Source organism: Narcine bancroftii, chromosome 6 (genome assembly GCF_036971445.1).
Source record: "Narcine bancroftii isolate sNarBan1 chromosome 6, sNarBan1.hap1, whole genome shotgun sequence".
NCBI classification, from domain to species: Eukaryota; Metazoa; Chordata; class Chondrichthyes; order Torpediniformes; family Narcinidae; genus Narcine; species Narcine bancroftii.
The window spans coordinates 30,449,207-30,466,036 of NC_091474.1; the positions used below are offsets into that span (position 1 = coordinate 30,449,207).

Here is a 16,830-nt window from a genome sequence, read left to right on the forward strand (position 1 = left end):
TAGCCCAGAACGCCACCATGACTAGCCCAGAACGCCACCATGTTGGACAATTTGGGCTGTTTTTTTTTGTTTCATCTATATGGCTCTTTGACTAAACACATGCATATAATGCTCTGTCACCATGGTCTCTAGAACTGGAGGATGGATGTTCTTGTTTATAGGGTCGTTAAGAACAGGCTGAAAATTCCAGATAATAGGTTAGGCTGATAGATCTGTTGTCACAATACTGTCAGTCATAAGAAATCAGAGCTTCCAGCCCTGTGAGCCGACTCTGCTATTGGAGAAAATCATGGCTAATCCACCTTTCTGTAAATTCACTTTCCCACCATCTGCCCACAATTCCCTACTCCATAAACTGATTAAAAATCAATCTGTTACATTCATGCAACTGCTATTTATGACACGATGCTCCCTCTCTTAACAGGATGTTAAGCAACAATAGTTAAACAAGAAACTCTGCAGACATTGTGATTGTAGTTTAATTCACAAAAGTGCTGGAGAAACTAACAGGCAACAATTCCTCAGTTTACAGGATTCTTGAGTCTCATACCTCTTGGAACATGGCTCTGTTGATGAGTGATGAATCTGTCCAAATTTCTCAGTGGAGAACTTTGGTGTCAAAATCGCAGAGGTGATGACTGTTTCCCTGAGGATGTGATACCTGAACTGACACAGGTGCATCAAGAATTCCTCCCTTGGAAGTGACGTTTCCCAGAGAGTGATACTCCTGTTGAAGGGAACCTTGGGGTTGGTACCTCTGATAGGATCTTTATTGATGACGACACAGTTGAAATGTTCACCAGACTGGGTCCAGACAGTGATAAGGTGTTTGATACCTTTGACAGAGTCCTCTATAGTTGTACATAACATTAGGAAATTTAAGTAGAAGTTGCCCATTTGGTCTCCTGTGCTGCCCCACTAGATTTGACCCGCTGCTGTGGCAGATGTCACTGTAGATGCTGGGATCTGGACCAAAAAGAGATAATTACTGATTTTGTACCTCAGCATCACATCTGTGCACTAACCTCCTAAATTTTCTTAATATCTAAAATAAAATCAATAGATCATCATCTTGAATATATTCACTATCTGAGCGTAGTGATCTTTGGTGGAGAATTCCGAAGATTTCCTGTTTGGGATTCATTTTGAAACAGTTGATACTTCTAATTGTAAGTGACTCTTGGAAAGAGCCTTGTTTAAGGGATCCTAAATCAAACTTTCTTTTTCCATTTAGATGATTGATTCTTCTTAGCCGCAGAATTAATTGGTTAATTTCAATTTGTAGGTGCAATGGACCCATTCTTGGTCTTACACCAGCTGCGTTGTAACGGTGTGCTGGAAGGAATCCGCATTTGCCGTAAAGGTTTTCCAAATAGAGTACTTTATGCTGACTTCAAGCAGCGGTAAGAATTGGTGGTAATTAATGTCAGTTTGTGTTGACCATTGACACCCTTAGTAGGCACTGGGGCTCGATAGAAAATGTATGTTAACTGATCTCTACTTCACTGTTCTCAACGGCACACTGTTACCCAGGGGAAACTTTAAAGGTTCAACGTTCCCTTTTATTGTCGTGTAATAATACACAAAAATCTAATTATACATGATGTACTTCAGCTTTAAGGTGAGAGGGGAAAGTTTAGAGGTGCATGGGGTAAGTTTTTTTTAACACCGTGTTGGGTGCCTTGAATGTGCTGCTGGGGATTGTGTGCTGTTTAAACATGAATGTACAGGGAATGAGAGGGATATGGATCATGTTCAGGCAGATGGGATTGGTGAGGTCTATCACCATGTGGAGGAACTGCTGTCAGTCCCCACAACAAGTGTTTGACCTGGCCACTCTAGCCTGTCCAACAGCAGGTCTCACAGCTGCTCTATACCCTGGAGCCGTTTACTTCTCTGGATGCCAGATTCCTGGCACCAAACCTGCTGCATTAGGAAATACATGACTAAGCAGTACTATAATTAAGGCCTCTCATCTATTCACACTTTCATCCCTGGAGCACATCTTGATAGCCAAATAAGATGCAAGTCTACATGAATCCTACAGGCCCTTCAGCCCAACTTGTCCGTGCTGAATAAGTTTGCCCTATTTGCCTGAGCTCGGCCCACATCCCTCTAAACTTTTTCTATCTAGGTACAGTAACCCCTCCCCCCCATTCTGGAATTCAAGCAAGTGGCAAAAGATTGAGGAATATAAATAGATACAAAATACGCAAGTTTAAAATTGGTGCACTTCGCTGTAAGATTGTTAATCATGCAACACACAAGTTCAAGCAACCGGAAAATACAAGTCCAGCATCTACTAAACCCCATAGGTGCTGAATTGTCCTTGCCTCTACCATTTCCTCTGGCGGCTGGTTCCACACACCCACCACTCTGTGTGAAGGAGGTGCCCATCAAATGCCTTTTAAATCTTACCCTTTTCACCTTAAATCTATGCCCTCTGGTTTTAGATTGTGATCCTTGGAAAATACTACACCTTGTCCATGTCCTTCCTGGCCTTATAAGGCCCTCCAGCTCCTATGGTCCAGGGAGAAAAATCTGTCTTTCTAGTGTCTCAAGCCCACCAGACCTGGTCACATCCTTGTGAATCTATCCTGTACCCTTTCCAGTTTAATTATATCTTTCCTATAGCTGGGTCAGGTCTCACCAATGTCTTGCACAGTCGTAACACGATGCCCCTGAACTCAGTGCTATGACCAATGAAAGTTAGCATGCCAAATACTCTTTTAACCTCACTTTCATGAAACCATGTACCCGAAATTCCAAGTCACTGTTCTGCAGCACTCTCGAGCCCCCTATCATCACCAGTCCGGTCTTGTTTTAACCTACCAAAGTATGTTGCCTTGAACTTGTCTGGGTTAAATTCCAACTACCACTCCCAGTTTATCTAGAAGATCCTGTTGTAACCTTGGATAACTTTCCAATGGTGTAAAAAAAACAAGGGCAACAGGTGCTCGAAACACCAGCACCCACAAGTTCCTTTTCACTCACACTATCCAGACTTAAAAAGGTAATTGTCTCAGGAACTGCTTCAAAGGCAACCCTGAGGGGATTACCTTTTACTGGAACGACTGCAGTGGTTCAAGGCAGCAGCGCATCAGCGCCATCATGAGGATAATGTAAGAAGGGCACCCATGAATGAGGAAACAGAAATGGCATCTGCAAGGCTTTGTGGACAACCAGCAAAAGAATCATCTTTCATTCCATTCTGTAACCTCATGGCTCTGCTTATCTCTTGCTCTACATCACCCTCAAGCTGTGAAACAATGACAACTTTTGAAAGACTTTTGGACAAATACTTAAATAGGAAAGGAGTGGAGGGAATAGAACTCCCAGATAGGCAAATGGCATAAAAGGCATCACGTTTGGTTGTGGATGAAAGACCCAGCTCTTGTTGTATAACTCTATAATTCTAATTGAATGATGGGTATAAAAGAGCAATCGAGGAGCAGCATAACATTTACCCTTTGTGGTGAGGATACAACATTAGGTCATCTGCTAAACAGCTGAAGCTGTGTCCATTGATAAAGCCAAGCAAACCCAAGACCAATGGATCAGGTCATAGATCCATGTCATGCCAAATCAAATTGTAAATGGACAGTTAAACAATATAATGGGACAGCATCTTTCTCAGAGATGAGGCTAACTATGTGAACATAAAGGATAAACAAGTTTATTGTCATACACATTGTACATATTTACTGACATTCTTACTTGCTGCATTGAATCAGTACTTTGTACGAGAATAACTACGATAGTATACTTAATTTAATTAAAGAGATAAAAGAAATATAAAAATAAATGAGCTGAAGCAAATATCAACCACAGTGGATAATTTCTCTCAAACTGCCCCTCAGATCATGAAGAGTACGCAACAGTATTGTAGGAACAGGTGGTCCCATCGAAGCAGCTTTGTCATTGCTGTCCCATCAATGGTCATCCTCATCCCATCTGATATCCATATTCTTTGTTTCTCATGGTGTCCAAAACTCAAATGACAGCAATATCTCCACCAAGCATTCATAGCCCTTTTGGAGAAGAGAATTCCAAATACTTACACCCATTGGGTGAAGGAATTTCTCCACATTTCAATCCTAAATGATATCCTGAGTCCAAACCTGATTGTTTTTTTTTACACTTCACCCTCTGAATTCACGCCAGGTGATATCATGAAACAGCTGGGTGTACTATGTATTTGTATATCAAAGTTTGTGGGAGTAAACAGCATTCCAGCTGTCAAGCCTTCCAGAACTTGTTGGGCCTGCTGTTCAATTATTCTAACATGGACATGGTCATATTTAACATTCATTCTTTTAGCCTTCATGATTTCCTTCCTTAATGTTTTTTTGCATTCCTTACACTCCCCCCCCCCCCACATTTGATCCTTGCTGTCTACACCTCCTATGCATCTCCTTCTTAAAATCATATCTGATGTCAACAAAACTCATAGTCTTCCCAATCTCACCACCTAAACCCAGCAGTTGTAAGCAATGACTGTACCTGATTGCAGGTTACATTGCTGGCCTGCTGATCACTGGAATCTATGACCCCTTTTATAGTGGGGGGGTGGGGGAATGATTGTAAAGACAGATATTCTCTGTCTTTAAATCTTACCTCCATAAAAGGTCTGAAGGTGGACTGACTGGTTGAACTTGCTCCATCTTCCATTGGCCTGGGGGGGGGGGGGGAGGGGGGTAGGGGATAGACTCAGAGGTGGAGTGAAGTCTCTCCACCTCCTCTATAAAAGGAATGTTGCTGAATGCGGCTTCAAAGGAGAGGGATGATGATGTTGCGATGACGCTGTCAGCCCGCAACCCAGGAGTGCAAATTTTAAAAAACCCATATGGTTAATAGAAGGAATTTTGTTGCGTGGAAAATCTGCCGGAGTCCTAAGTCTTCTTGCCCAGATCGCCACTAGCGCTCTTACCTGCTCTTCGGACACCATTTTTGAGTATAGGCAGCTTTCCCTTCTCGATGCATATGTTTGAGGTCATGGTGGTGGGCCGCGCTACTTGCCCCACTTCTTCCAGCTCTGAAAGCTGGCTCCTGACTCAGCTCTGCATAAAGGCACCACAGGATCCACATTACTGGTCGTCACCATAAAAGGTAAATTTGCTTTTTTTTAAAAAAATACTTGAACCAGTTTGAACGTGGGGTTTTAGCATAAAAGGACTTGTGTCCGACATCCAGAGCCAGTCCAGTGAACAAGTGCCGAGAGTTGTTAGTATTTCTATTATTCTCATTACGTAGAAGTTTTTGAGAGTCTTTGTTATCAAATACACAAAGTACAGATGCACTGAAATTCTTACATGCTGCAGTGACACCAAGTACAATATAAATTAAATTTAATATTACAAGGCAAAAAATAATTATAACTATAAAAGGATAGATAAATAAATATTCGCAGTTACAGTTAGAATAAAAATATGGCGCACAAAATCAGTGAACCGGTGCGGACTCGAAAGGCCAACATGGCCTGTTTCCGCTCCGTAAATGGTTATATGGTTGGTGTCAGTTGCTTTGTGTTCCTGGAAGTGAACCATTGTACAAACCTGGCATTCAGCCAATACTCACCTTTGTTTTATCAAATTGCAGCTATCGTATTCTCAACCCAAGTGCTGTTCCTGAAGACAAGTTTGTAGACAGCAGAAAAGCAACAGAGAAATTATTGGGCTCCCTTGATATTGATCACACTCAGTACAAGTTTGGTCACACAAAGGTAAGGACAGAGGCTTTAAAAACCGAAGCAACTGCTACCAGATGATCTAAATTTCCATTTCTCTGCACAGTTTATTGGCTCCAAAATGAGCAACTATTTCATTAATGGGATGTTAACTATTAATAGTATTTAAGCTAATAATTTATTTGTGCTCATTCTTTCTCTTCTCTCTCATTGACATCTCTTCAGCTTTTTCATTTTATTTTTCTCTTCTGTGTAATTCCATTATCAGGGAGAATTCCCTGGTGCTGACACCTAGGTTTTCAAATTTAGACATACAGCAGGGTAACAGGCACTTCCGGCCCATGAGCTGCCCAAATACACCCAATTAACCTACGATTCCTGGTACGTTTCAAATGGTGGGAGGAGACTGAAGCCGCCCACCTTTGGGAACTGCATCCAGCTTCACCTCCTTACTGAGTTGAGTTGTATGATCTCCAGATTATAAGGGAAGAGTGAATGATCTTTGCTATCACGTGGTGGTCAGGCTGCAAGGAAAAATCAAGTGAGGAGACAGGGCAGGGTTCCTGTGGCCATTCCCTCAGTAACGAGTACACTACTTTGTACTCTGGTGGGGGGGGGGGGGAAGCCAGAGGCAGCAGGCGGGTCAGTGGCACCATGACAGGCTCTAAGGGTCCACAGGAAAGGTGAATCCTTTGGGGGGCAGGCAGGTTCTATAGTTGCAAGAGGGACACCAGGATGGGGTGCTGCCTCCCAGGGTCAAGGATGTGTCTGGACAACATTCTTAAAGGAGAGGGGAAGAGGGGAGCAGCTCGAGGTTGTCATGTACATTGGCATCAATGACACAAACAGGAAAATGGATGGAGTCCTGTGGAGTGAAGTTAGGGAGGAAGAAACAAAGCAGGACCTTGAGGGAAATAATCTTTGAGTTAGGAATAGAAAGACAGGCCAGGTAAAGCTTCACTGAGGAGCTGGTGCAGGGGGAAGGGATTCAGATTCTTGGATACTGCTTGAGAAAACTGAACAAATGGATCATTGCTTTTGATTATAACCCTGAATGAAGGGCAGGCATACTTTAGACGTCTAGTCAATGTGTTCCTGACAATGATCTTTGCACCAGGTGTTCTTCAAAGCTGGCTTGCTGGGTCATCTGGAGGAAATGAGAGATGAACGATTGGCAAAGATCCTGACTATGATTCAGGCTCGGAGCCGGGGCAGGTTGATGAGGATTGAGTACCAGAAAATCATAGAGAGACGGTAAGTATCATCTTGTGGTGACAATGTGTACAAGACGTTACTTTTAATTCGTGATGCATTCTAAAAGGTCCAAGCTTCAAATAATTGTTGAAACTGTGCAGATTGACCCTGTCACAAAAAGGCTGTGAACTGATGGATTCATTTTTGGCAACTCCATGTTCCACCATCCTTCACTCATCCTTTCATTTAGCAGGAGTGTGGCTGTATTTCATGATTGTGTAAATGTGTAACCCAAGGACTGCACATTTATATTTCAACCTGTCACATTATGAGAACACAGGTCATTTCAAAAATCTGGCATCTGTAGGGATTATCACAAAGCTGTTGGATTATAATAAAATGTAAGTTTATTAACATCCTTTATGGAATGACAGCTGTCTTTATCCTGTTTTGATAATTCAGTATGTGACTTGCATTAAATTTAAGTTAAAATTAAGTTCAATTTATTGTCATTGTAACCAAGATGCAGTGATAAAGTTGTTTTGCAAGCAGACTAGTTTGGTATCTAATACAAAGTACAACAAATAGGTCACCATATGGAAATGCAGAGTTACTGAGAGAGACCAATTAATCTACAATAAAGCCAGCCAGCATTGTTTTACTACAACAGAGTCCGTTCAGAAATCTGATAACAGCAGGAAAGAAACTGTCCATCAATCTCTGAAATCGCTGCTCATCTTCTGAGTTGTATCAAACCCAAGCAAACAATATTATCTTAGTGAGGAGCATTAGTTTACAAATTTAACAATATTGTATTCAAATATCTTAAAACAGATTAATCTTGGATTATTTCAGGGATTGAGGGGCCATGGATTAATTGGCAACAGGTTAAGATCAAACCAATAAAAATATAATGTACCAATTTCTTCTTGCATTAGAGATGCTTTGCTGGTCATCCAGTGGAATATCCGTGCTTTCAACGCAGTGAAGAATTGGTCGTGGATGAAACTCTTCTTCAAAATTAAGCCTCTGCTGAAGAGTGCTGAGACAGAGAAAGAGATGGCAACATTGAAGGATGAATTCCTGAAACTGAAGGAGGCTTTGGTAAAATCAGAGGCGAAACGCAAGGAACTGGAGGAAAAACAAGTTAGCTTGATCCAGGAGAAGAATGACCTGTCACTTCAGCTGCAGGCGGTAAGGCGCCAAGTTGGTCCAATCCATGGCCTTGCAGTTCATGCTGTTCCTTCTAGAGTTGAACAAGTGCAGCACAGAAACAGGCCCTTTGGCCCATCTCTTCCATGATATTTAGGCAACACTTGTGAGGTGTTGCCTATTGTGAAGTTAAACCAGGGCAAGACTCGCACAGTAAATGGTAGGGCTGACAAGAGTATTGCAAAACAGAGGGATCTAGGGGTACAAGCATTTTGTTGGACATGCAGTGACACAAACGGTATGCTTGCCCTTGTCAGTTAGGATATGTAGAGCTGGGATGTCACATTACAATGGCAACACTCGGAGTACTGTGGGCAGTTTGTCTCCCAGCTAAAGAAAGAATGTCATTAAGCTGAAAAGGTGCAGAAAAGAATCACAAGGCTGTTACCAGGATGGGAGCACTTGTGCTACAAGCAGATACTGTATAGGCTGGGCTTTCTTCCCTGTAGCATTGGAGGTTGAAGGATGGCCTGATAGAGATCATTTAATCAAGAAGAGCAGAGATAAGTAAAATGTCACTGTCTTTTTCCTGGGGTGAGAAAGTCCAGCTAGAGGGTGTCGATTGAAAGTGAGAGGTGATAGATTTTAAAGGGACCCAAGGGTCAGGCTTTTGACACAGAGGATGGTCAGTGGGTAGAGAAGCTATAGAGGTGGGACAATTACAACATTTAAAAGGCATTTAAACAGATTAATAAATAGGAAAGGTTTCGAGGGATTTCAGGGAAATGAGATAAGCATGGGTGAGTGGGGTTGAAGGATCTGTTCTATGATCTTCCCATGAAGGCATTGCAAATGCTTATGATGTAAAGAGAATGTATTTTAACTTTAACTGCTGTGAGCTGACTGGTGGTGATTCAAGCCTCAATTTTCATGAAACATCACTTAGAAGTTCCCAATGTCCAAGTTAATAAAATTGATACCAGCCTGGTTCTATTGAAACACTGGTATATTCCCTACCTGTATTGATGGCAAGGATATTTTAGTGTTGGTCAAAGTCCAAAGGATTAACCAGACTGAGGTGTGGGCAGATGCCTGCTGGTTCCTCACCCTGAGGGTACTTGGTTTCAACAATTCTATCTTTTTTGACCATGCTCTGTAGTGAGGCCCTTAAACAGCCCAGTTAATGTAGAAAACGGCAAATGCTCCACGTTTATTCTTGTTCACACATTTCAGGAACCTGGAGAGGAGGTGTTAATGAGCATGTCATTTGTCTTACCAGGAACAAGATACTCTTGCAGATGCAGCAGAAAGGTGCGATCTACTGATAAAAGCAAAAATCCAGTTGGAAGCTAAAGTGAAAGAATTAACAGAAAGATTGGATGATGAAGAGGAGATGAATGCTGACATTACTGCCAAGAAACGGAAGTTAGAGGATGAATGTGCAGAACTAAAGAAAGATATTGATGATCTCGAAATCACCCTGGCCAAGGTTGAAAAGGAGAAACATGCAACAGAAAATAAGGTATGGTTTTTGGTATTGATTACAGGTCCCCTCCTAGTCTGTGAAACTTTCTGCAGCATCTCCACCTTTCCCTTCCCCACCTGGATACAACTACCTGTCAGCCCCTTATAACCTTGATCCACCAATCACTTGTCAGCACCTGCCTCTCCTCACCTCCCCTTTACACCCTCATTTCTGATGCAGGATCTTTACCTTAAATGTCTCTTTCCCTTCACAGATGCTTCCTCACCTACTGACTTTCTCCACCAGTTTGTTTCTCCACTCCAGATTCCACTACCTCTTGTTTTCTCTTTAAGCAGTGACATCATTCCCATAGTACAATACCCTGGTTTGTTAGAGTAGGTGATAATGACAGCACAACACTGTGGGTTGAAGGGTCTGCTCTGTGATGTAGATTTTTATGTTCTAAATATTATACAGTGACAGACCTATCCCCACTAGTGCTGTATTCCAGATATACCCCAGGACTGATCAGTCCATGCCAGTGCTGCAGCTAAGTATTATACAATACCAAAACTCTATGGTTCCCTCATGAGAGACTTGATCCAATCAGTTCAATATTCCTATTGTCATACAGGGTTGCTTTGTCCTGACCAGTACGTACTCCAGACCAATCCAAAGATCAGCACGTCCCATTGTTAGGGTAACTTGAATATGTCTTTGGGAAACATCTGGCTGATATGAAAGCAGTATTTTCCATTAGTTGAGTGGAATAACAATCAATAATTTGATCATTTACTCATGTCATCTTGGTGAACTTTACAGGTGAAGAATCTTACAGAGGAAATGGCCACTCTGGATGAAACCATTGTTAAACTCACCAAGGAGAAGAAGGCTCTCCAGGAAGCTCATCAGCAAACCCTAGAGGACCTCCAGGCTGAGGAGGATAAGGTCAACACACTGACTAAAGCCAAGGCCAAACTTGAACAACAAGTTGATGACGTAAGTGGAAGTTGTGGTCATTCTCATCAATCAAATTGAATGTTGACCATGAAGCTGGCTGCCATAACCGGTGCTGCCGATCACTTAGAGTCAAGCTGAATTGTTACTGTGGATACCTTGAGTAAAGCACAAAACTCTCCGGACACAGTGATTGAAGTTAAAAAAACACAATTCTGGAGATACTCAGCATTATCCTTAATATAGCAAGGATACAGTCAAGGAAAGTTTGATAAATGTAGAAGCAAGCGAGTGAGGGTACACAGGACTAAGGAGGTTGCAGGATATGTTTCTGTTCTGAATCTCTCTCTGATTCCATGAAATTGGGAGAATGTGCTCCAAAGTTTTGCCATTCCAGTAGATGAGGGAAGTGGTTTATTTGAATCCACTTTGACTTGGTTTGCTGATAAGAGGACCTTGAAATATCCATTGTATTTTAGGGAGATTAATGGTGGCATTGGATAGTTAGGGACGGGTGTGTGACAAGATCGAGTTGCAGGACCCCAATTCATTGTCAGAAGCAGAGCTACTCCATTTTTAAGCACAGTTACAGATCCTTTTGTTCGATGAGCCAGTGCCACCCAATTGACCTACAAACCCTCTACATTTTGAATGGTGGGAGGAAACCGGAACACTCAGAAGAAACCCACATAGACACGGGGAGAACATACAAACTCCTCACAGATAGCGCCAGACTTTAACCCCATTTGCTGAGGCTGTAACAATGTCATGCTAATGGCTTTGCTAACTGTAGGTCCTTTCAGGTGGACCCTCCATCTTGAGGGCGGCGGCAGGAGCGGATCTTAACTTGCGGACTCACCTTTCAGGTGGCTTTGCCTGGCCTGCCTGAAAGGGCCTATTCATATCCAGAGGTGCCTAGTAGCACCTCTGGATCTGATGGAGGTTGGGCGACTGGTGCCACAGTGCCGCCAGTCATAAATATGCGACACAGCAATGGTCGTCTTCCTACCCATAATCCCCCATGCAGGTGAAACTGCTCTGTGTTTCCCACAACAGTTCCAGCTGCTTGTGGGATTATGGGTAGGGAAGATGCCATTGCTATGTCACATTTTGAGCCGCAGAGGGTGGGCCCGGTGCAGGAGCGGCCAGCCGGGCTGTGACAGCCCACACTGGCTGCCCCTGCCCCAACATTACCCGACGGCCCCTGCCAACCGCTCCTCCCCAGTGGGGTGGGGTCTGTCAGACAGCGGGGTGGTGGGGAGGCGGCTGTCAGGCAGCGGGGTGTTGGGGGAGTGGCTGTCAATCAGCAGGGCAGGGGGTCACCGGCTGATGGAGTCATCAGCCCACCCCCAGGCAGCCGCTTATAGCGGCTGCATATTCAGGTGCTTCAGCAGAGCCCAGCACTCCGCCTATTATCCCTCCCCGAGGAGGGTTGGTGTCGGCGCCTCGGAGGCTCTTCTGCTGCATTCAGGTGAGTATGTCTTTAGCCGCAAGGGGGAGATTATGCAGCTTTACACTGGGGTATTCAGGCCACCTGAAAGGGCCTTGTGCCACCTTGTGTTCATTCAACTTCCTCTCCCCATTTGGTGATGCTCAAAGCCCATAATTCTTCGAATTATCTCCCATTTCCTGGCACTGATTGTGATCTGAGATCGCATCCTGCCTCCCCACTCCCATCCCAACCCTACCTCTGAATGCACAAGACAACTTTATACAGATAAGTAATTTAACTTTGATTTGACTGGTTGCAGCGGTAATGTTTTTGACACTGAGTACTAGTCACACATCCTAGGGTTAAAATTGCATTTGGATCCAAACAGCAACTTTGGTGTTAACTAAGATGTGGCATGATCACTTCTTGAATCAAAAAACCATGGTCACTACCACTTCCCACCATTCATTTGTTCAACTCTGACCCAATGACATATGAACTCTTTTACAAAGTTTCCAAAAGTTTCTCATGAATGAAGAAGATCACCAGCAACATTCAGGAATAGGTTATGTTTTGAAAGAATTTGAGATCAATTTGGACAAGAGCTTAAAAATTCATAAATCAAAATAAAATTAGAGAAAATCTTGCCTTGATTTCAGAATTAACTTTACAATCTAGTGATGTCACAGTGAAATTACATTGATCAAAGTTCTATAACTGGATATAGTACAGCTCGGAATCAGGACCTTGGTGGTGATGGACTGCTGCACTTTGTTGATTATTGAATTTTATTCCAATTAATACTCCAGCAAACCTTTCATTCACATTTTTGGTGTTAAACAGTAAATTTTTCAACAAAGTGGTTAAATTTAAAGAGGGTGCAAAAATGGAGTACTGGTGAGCTTAAAAGGAGCATGGAATCCGAACATGGACCCTGGTGTGTTTAGAGGGAGCAAGAGAACTGGAGCCTTTGGTGGGTGGGGTGGGGGGTGGGGTAGAGGGAGAGAGGTTAAAGAAAACCCATGAACTAGGGCCCTGGTGTGCTAAAGGGAGTGTGAGAATCAGCACACAATGAACCAAATGTCAACCATCGGAGCTGCTGAATAATGAGATAATGAATTATCAGTCTTACTGTAGTTCAATGAATCATGGAAATTTTGATATTTTCAACAATTCAAAAGATGTGGGTCATTTTAAGCCAGTGCATTAATGCGGTGAGAGTGGGACACAGCTCTGGGGACCTGAGTTTTATCCCCACCTCTGCTACTGTCTTTTTGAGTTTGCACATCCTCCCAGAGATTGTGTGGCATTTCTTCAGTGCTCCAATTTCTTCCCACATCCAAAAATGTGCAGGTTGATATGTTAATTGGCCACAGTATGTTTAGATGTGAAGGGAGTTGAAGTGATTGTGGGAAGAATAAAATGGGTTGGGGAAGCGTTTGTAGAAATGGTGCCTGATGTTTAACATAGACTTGGTGAGCCATGGGGGCCTGTTCCCATGCTGGGTCTCCCACTTTGATCCAGTTGCTCTCTATTTATTAGCTTCTAACAATCTTTCAATTTCATCAGCTTGAAGGATCATTGGAACAGGAGAAAAAGGTCAGGATGGACCTTGAACGAGCAAAACGGAAACTAGAGGGAGACTTGAAACTTACACACGAGTGCGTCATGGATCTGGAGAATGATAAACAGCAGCTTGAAGAAAGGTTGAAGAAGTGAGTGCATCTCTGACTGCTATTCTCAGCGAAAGGCCACTGTGACCTTCCAATGGGCTCCTCCCCCTTATTTAATTGCACGCATGAGATATCTCCCTAACAAGGACCCTGCTGCCCACAATCAGGGTCATCTTAGAACACTACAGCATAGAAGCAGCCCTTTAGCCCATCTAGTCCATGAAAAACTATTTTGACTACATCCAGACCACATCTGTCTCATCCATGTACCTATCCAAACTGCTCTGAAATGTTGAAGTCAACCCTGCATCTGCCACCTCTGTTGGTAGCTCATTCCACACTCTCACCACCCTCTGAATGAAGAAGTTCTCCCTTAAACTTTTCACCCTTAACCCATGTCCTCTCATTCTTGTCTCACCCAATCTCAGTGGGGAAAAAAACCCACTTGCATTTTTCCTGTCTATATCCCTCATAATTTTGTACACCTCTATTAAATCTCCCCTCATTTAATGACATCCTAACCTGTTTTACTTTCCATATAATTCAGCTCTTCAAGTTGTAGTAACATTGTAGTACATCTTTACACTCTTTCAATCTTGTATCTTTCCTGAAATTAGGTGTCCAAAACTACACACAATACTCCAGATTTGGCCTCACCAATGCCTTATACAATTCTAACATAACATCCCAACTCCTGTACTCAATATTTTGATTTATGAAGGCCAATATGCCAAAAGCTTTCTTTAAAACCCTATCTACCTGTGACACCACTTCAGGGAATTGCATATCTGTATTCAAAGACCCCTCTGTTCTCCTGAACTTTGAGGTTCCCTACAGTACACCGCATATGTCTGACCCTGGTTCATCCACCCAAAATGCAACACCTCACACTTGTCTGCATAAAATTCCATCTGCCATTTGTCAGCCCACCTTTCCAACTGGTCCAGACCCCTCTGCAAGTCTTCCTCACTGTCCACGATATCCTCAATTTTTTTTTTTAAACTTTATTTAAGATTTTATAACATAAATAACATATAGGATTACATTAAAAAAAATTAAGAATAAAATAATAAAATTACAATACAGTATCAGTAATCTAAATAAACCATACCCTCCCCAATAATTATTACACATTAATAACCCAACTCAAATTAGTCCAACCCCCCCTTTTACCCCCCAAATAAAGAGTGAAGAATTAATAAAGTTAATAATATGTAAGAAAAACCCCCACTTCAAAAAAAACAAAAACATAACCGATTAAAATACTAACAAAAAGAAAAGTAATTAATACCAAGATATCAGACTTAAAAAACATATTTAAATCAAACTTAAATGCATATATTTAACAAATGGAGTTAAGATGAAACATATATTTAACTCAAACTTAATATAAAAAAATTAGTAAAGTTAGTAACATTATCTATCAAAAATTCTTAAACAATAATCAATTCTTAAAAAAAAATTGTAGCATGGAAAAAAAAACTTTCTCTATAGAGATAAACCTTCACCAAATATCAACTAACTTCACATCTATCATCATATTAGTCACATAAACCACCATCTTAAAACAAAATTCAAACCTCATTAAGCATTGTACAATTCAATTTTAGTACTCTTCCACCATTTTTCCCTTTTACTCTTGAATAGTTATCTAATAAAAGCTCCAATACCACATTTAAATATCCCCAATCATTACGTTAAAATTCAGATATCCAAATAATAAAAACACATCTACAACGAAATCTATATCTTCAACAAATGGAGCATAAACCATAAACAAAATTCAAGCCTCATTAAGAATTGTACAATTCAATTTATAACTTTTACCATTATTCCCTTCGTTCTATAACTAAAATAGCAAAATAATATACACCAGAATTACCACTCCTTTCACCTTAAAGTTAAAGAAAAAATATTTAAAAAAAACTTATCCATCCCATTCACATTTAAATTTCAGATATTCCTTATCGACTGAATAAACTTTACAAAAAAAACCACATCAATTTTTAGTTTTTTAAACAATCAAATACTTTCTTATGCTTCTTTTTATATTTAAACAAAAAAAAACCCTTCACTCTTTAATCTAATAATACAAAAAAAAGGAAAAAAAAACGGGTAGGTGGTTAAAAATACCCCTTCCCGTCTAAATCCCGCAATGAGGTAACTCCCCAAAAAAAATGGGTGTGAGATAACTCACACGTAGCAGATGACATTCAGGAAATAGTGCCTATCCAGTTCTCTCCCCCAACTCTCACTTCATCTTAAACTAACATCATCATTATTTAATATCCCTTTTTTTAAAAAAAAAAATTAGGAAAAAAAAGGACAACTCTTCTTTTAATCAGCTCCAACTGCCGAGTCACCATTACGACCATTCCTTCTTGGAGCACGGCTCTTTTCTTCCATCTCTTGTCTCCTTAGAGATTGCGGCGGACTATGTCTCTGTTGAAACTGAGTAATTGGCAGCTCTTGAGCAAATGCTATAGCTTCCTTTGGAAAATCAAAGAACTTTGGTTGGCAACCATCTTGAAAAACCTTCAAAACAGCTGGATATCTAAAGGTTGCCTTGTAACCTTTCTTCCACAACAACTCTTTAGCAGAATTGAATTCCCGTCGTTGGAACATAACTTCTTGACTCAAATCGGCATAGAAGAAAACTCGATTATTTTGAATCATCAAGGGTGATTTTCTCTGTTGTGCATTTCTAATAGCCACTCGTAAAATTATTTCTCTGTCGTAATAATTCAAGCAACGAACCAAAACAGGTCTTGGACTTTGACCTGAAATAGGTTTTCTACGCAAGGCTCTGTGAGCACGTTCCAGTATTATACCTTCCGGGAAATGTTCTTGACCCAGCACCTGCGGAATCCATTCAGTAAAAAATTTTCTTGGGTCTGGTCCCTCCATACCTTCCAGCAAACCAATAATCTTTATATTGTTCCGTCTGGATTGGTTTTCCAAATAATCAATCTTTTTCACCAAATTTTTATTTTGAGTTTGTAAGTCTTCGACCATTTTGGTCACATCAAAAACTTGATCCCGTATTTCGTCTATATCTTCTTCACACGAATTAAATTTATCTCTCACTTCAAGCTTAAAAGTTCCAAACTCAGCCATCTGTTGAGAATGTAATTTCACCAGAGTATTAAACCTAGTACCAAGTTCAGTCATAATCTTGGATAATCCCTGCATTGTATAAGATAATTTAGATTCAAGATTCACAAAAACCTTTTCAATTGGAAGAGATTTTGGCTCAACAGATTCCTGCTTC

At 41.3% G+C, this 16,830-nt stretch overlaps 1 protein-coding gene and 1 long non-coding RNA gene across 2 annotated transcripts in view; one reads left to right on the plus strand and one right to left on the minus strand.

Annotated features, from left to right (window-relative positions):
- The window catches only part of LOC138735917 (myosin-7-like), a 98,702-nt gene that overhangs the window by 56,142 nt on the left and 25,730 nt on the right, over nucleotides 1-16,830 (plus strand). Inside the window, exons 20-26 of the mRNA XM_069884583.1 lie at nucleotides 1,286-1,403; nucleotides 5,599-5,722; nucleotides 6,804-6,940; nucleotides 7,819-8,074; nucleotides 9,312-9,554; nucleotides 10,320-10,496; nucleotides 13,456-13,601. Coding sequence (XP_069740684.1) covers nucleotides 1,286-1,403; nucleotides 5,599-5,722; nucleotides 6,804-6,940; nucleotides 7,819-8,074; nucleotides 9,312-9,554; nucleotides 10,320-10,496; nucleotides 13,456-13,601 — 1,201 coding nt within the window. The remainder of the gene's footprint in view (nucleotides 1-1,285; nucleotides 1,404-5,598; nucleotides 5,723-6,803; nucleotides 6,941-7,818; nucleotides 8,075-9,311; nucleotides 9,555-10,319; nucleotides 10,497-13,455; nucleotides 13,602-16,830) is intronic.
- On the minus strand, nucleotides 462-5,058 carry LOC138735919 (uncharacterized). The gene is made up of 2 exons (XR_011339996.1): nucleotides 4,931-5,058; nucleotides 462-966 (listed from the first exon to the last, which is right to left on the minus strand). It is a non-coding gene; the product is annotated as an uncharacterized lncRNA (long non-coding RNA).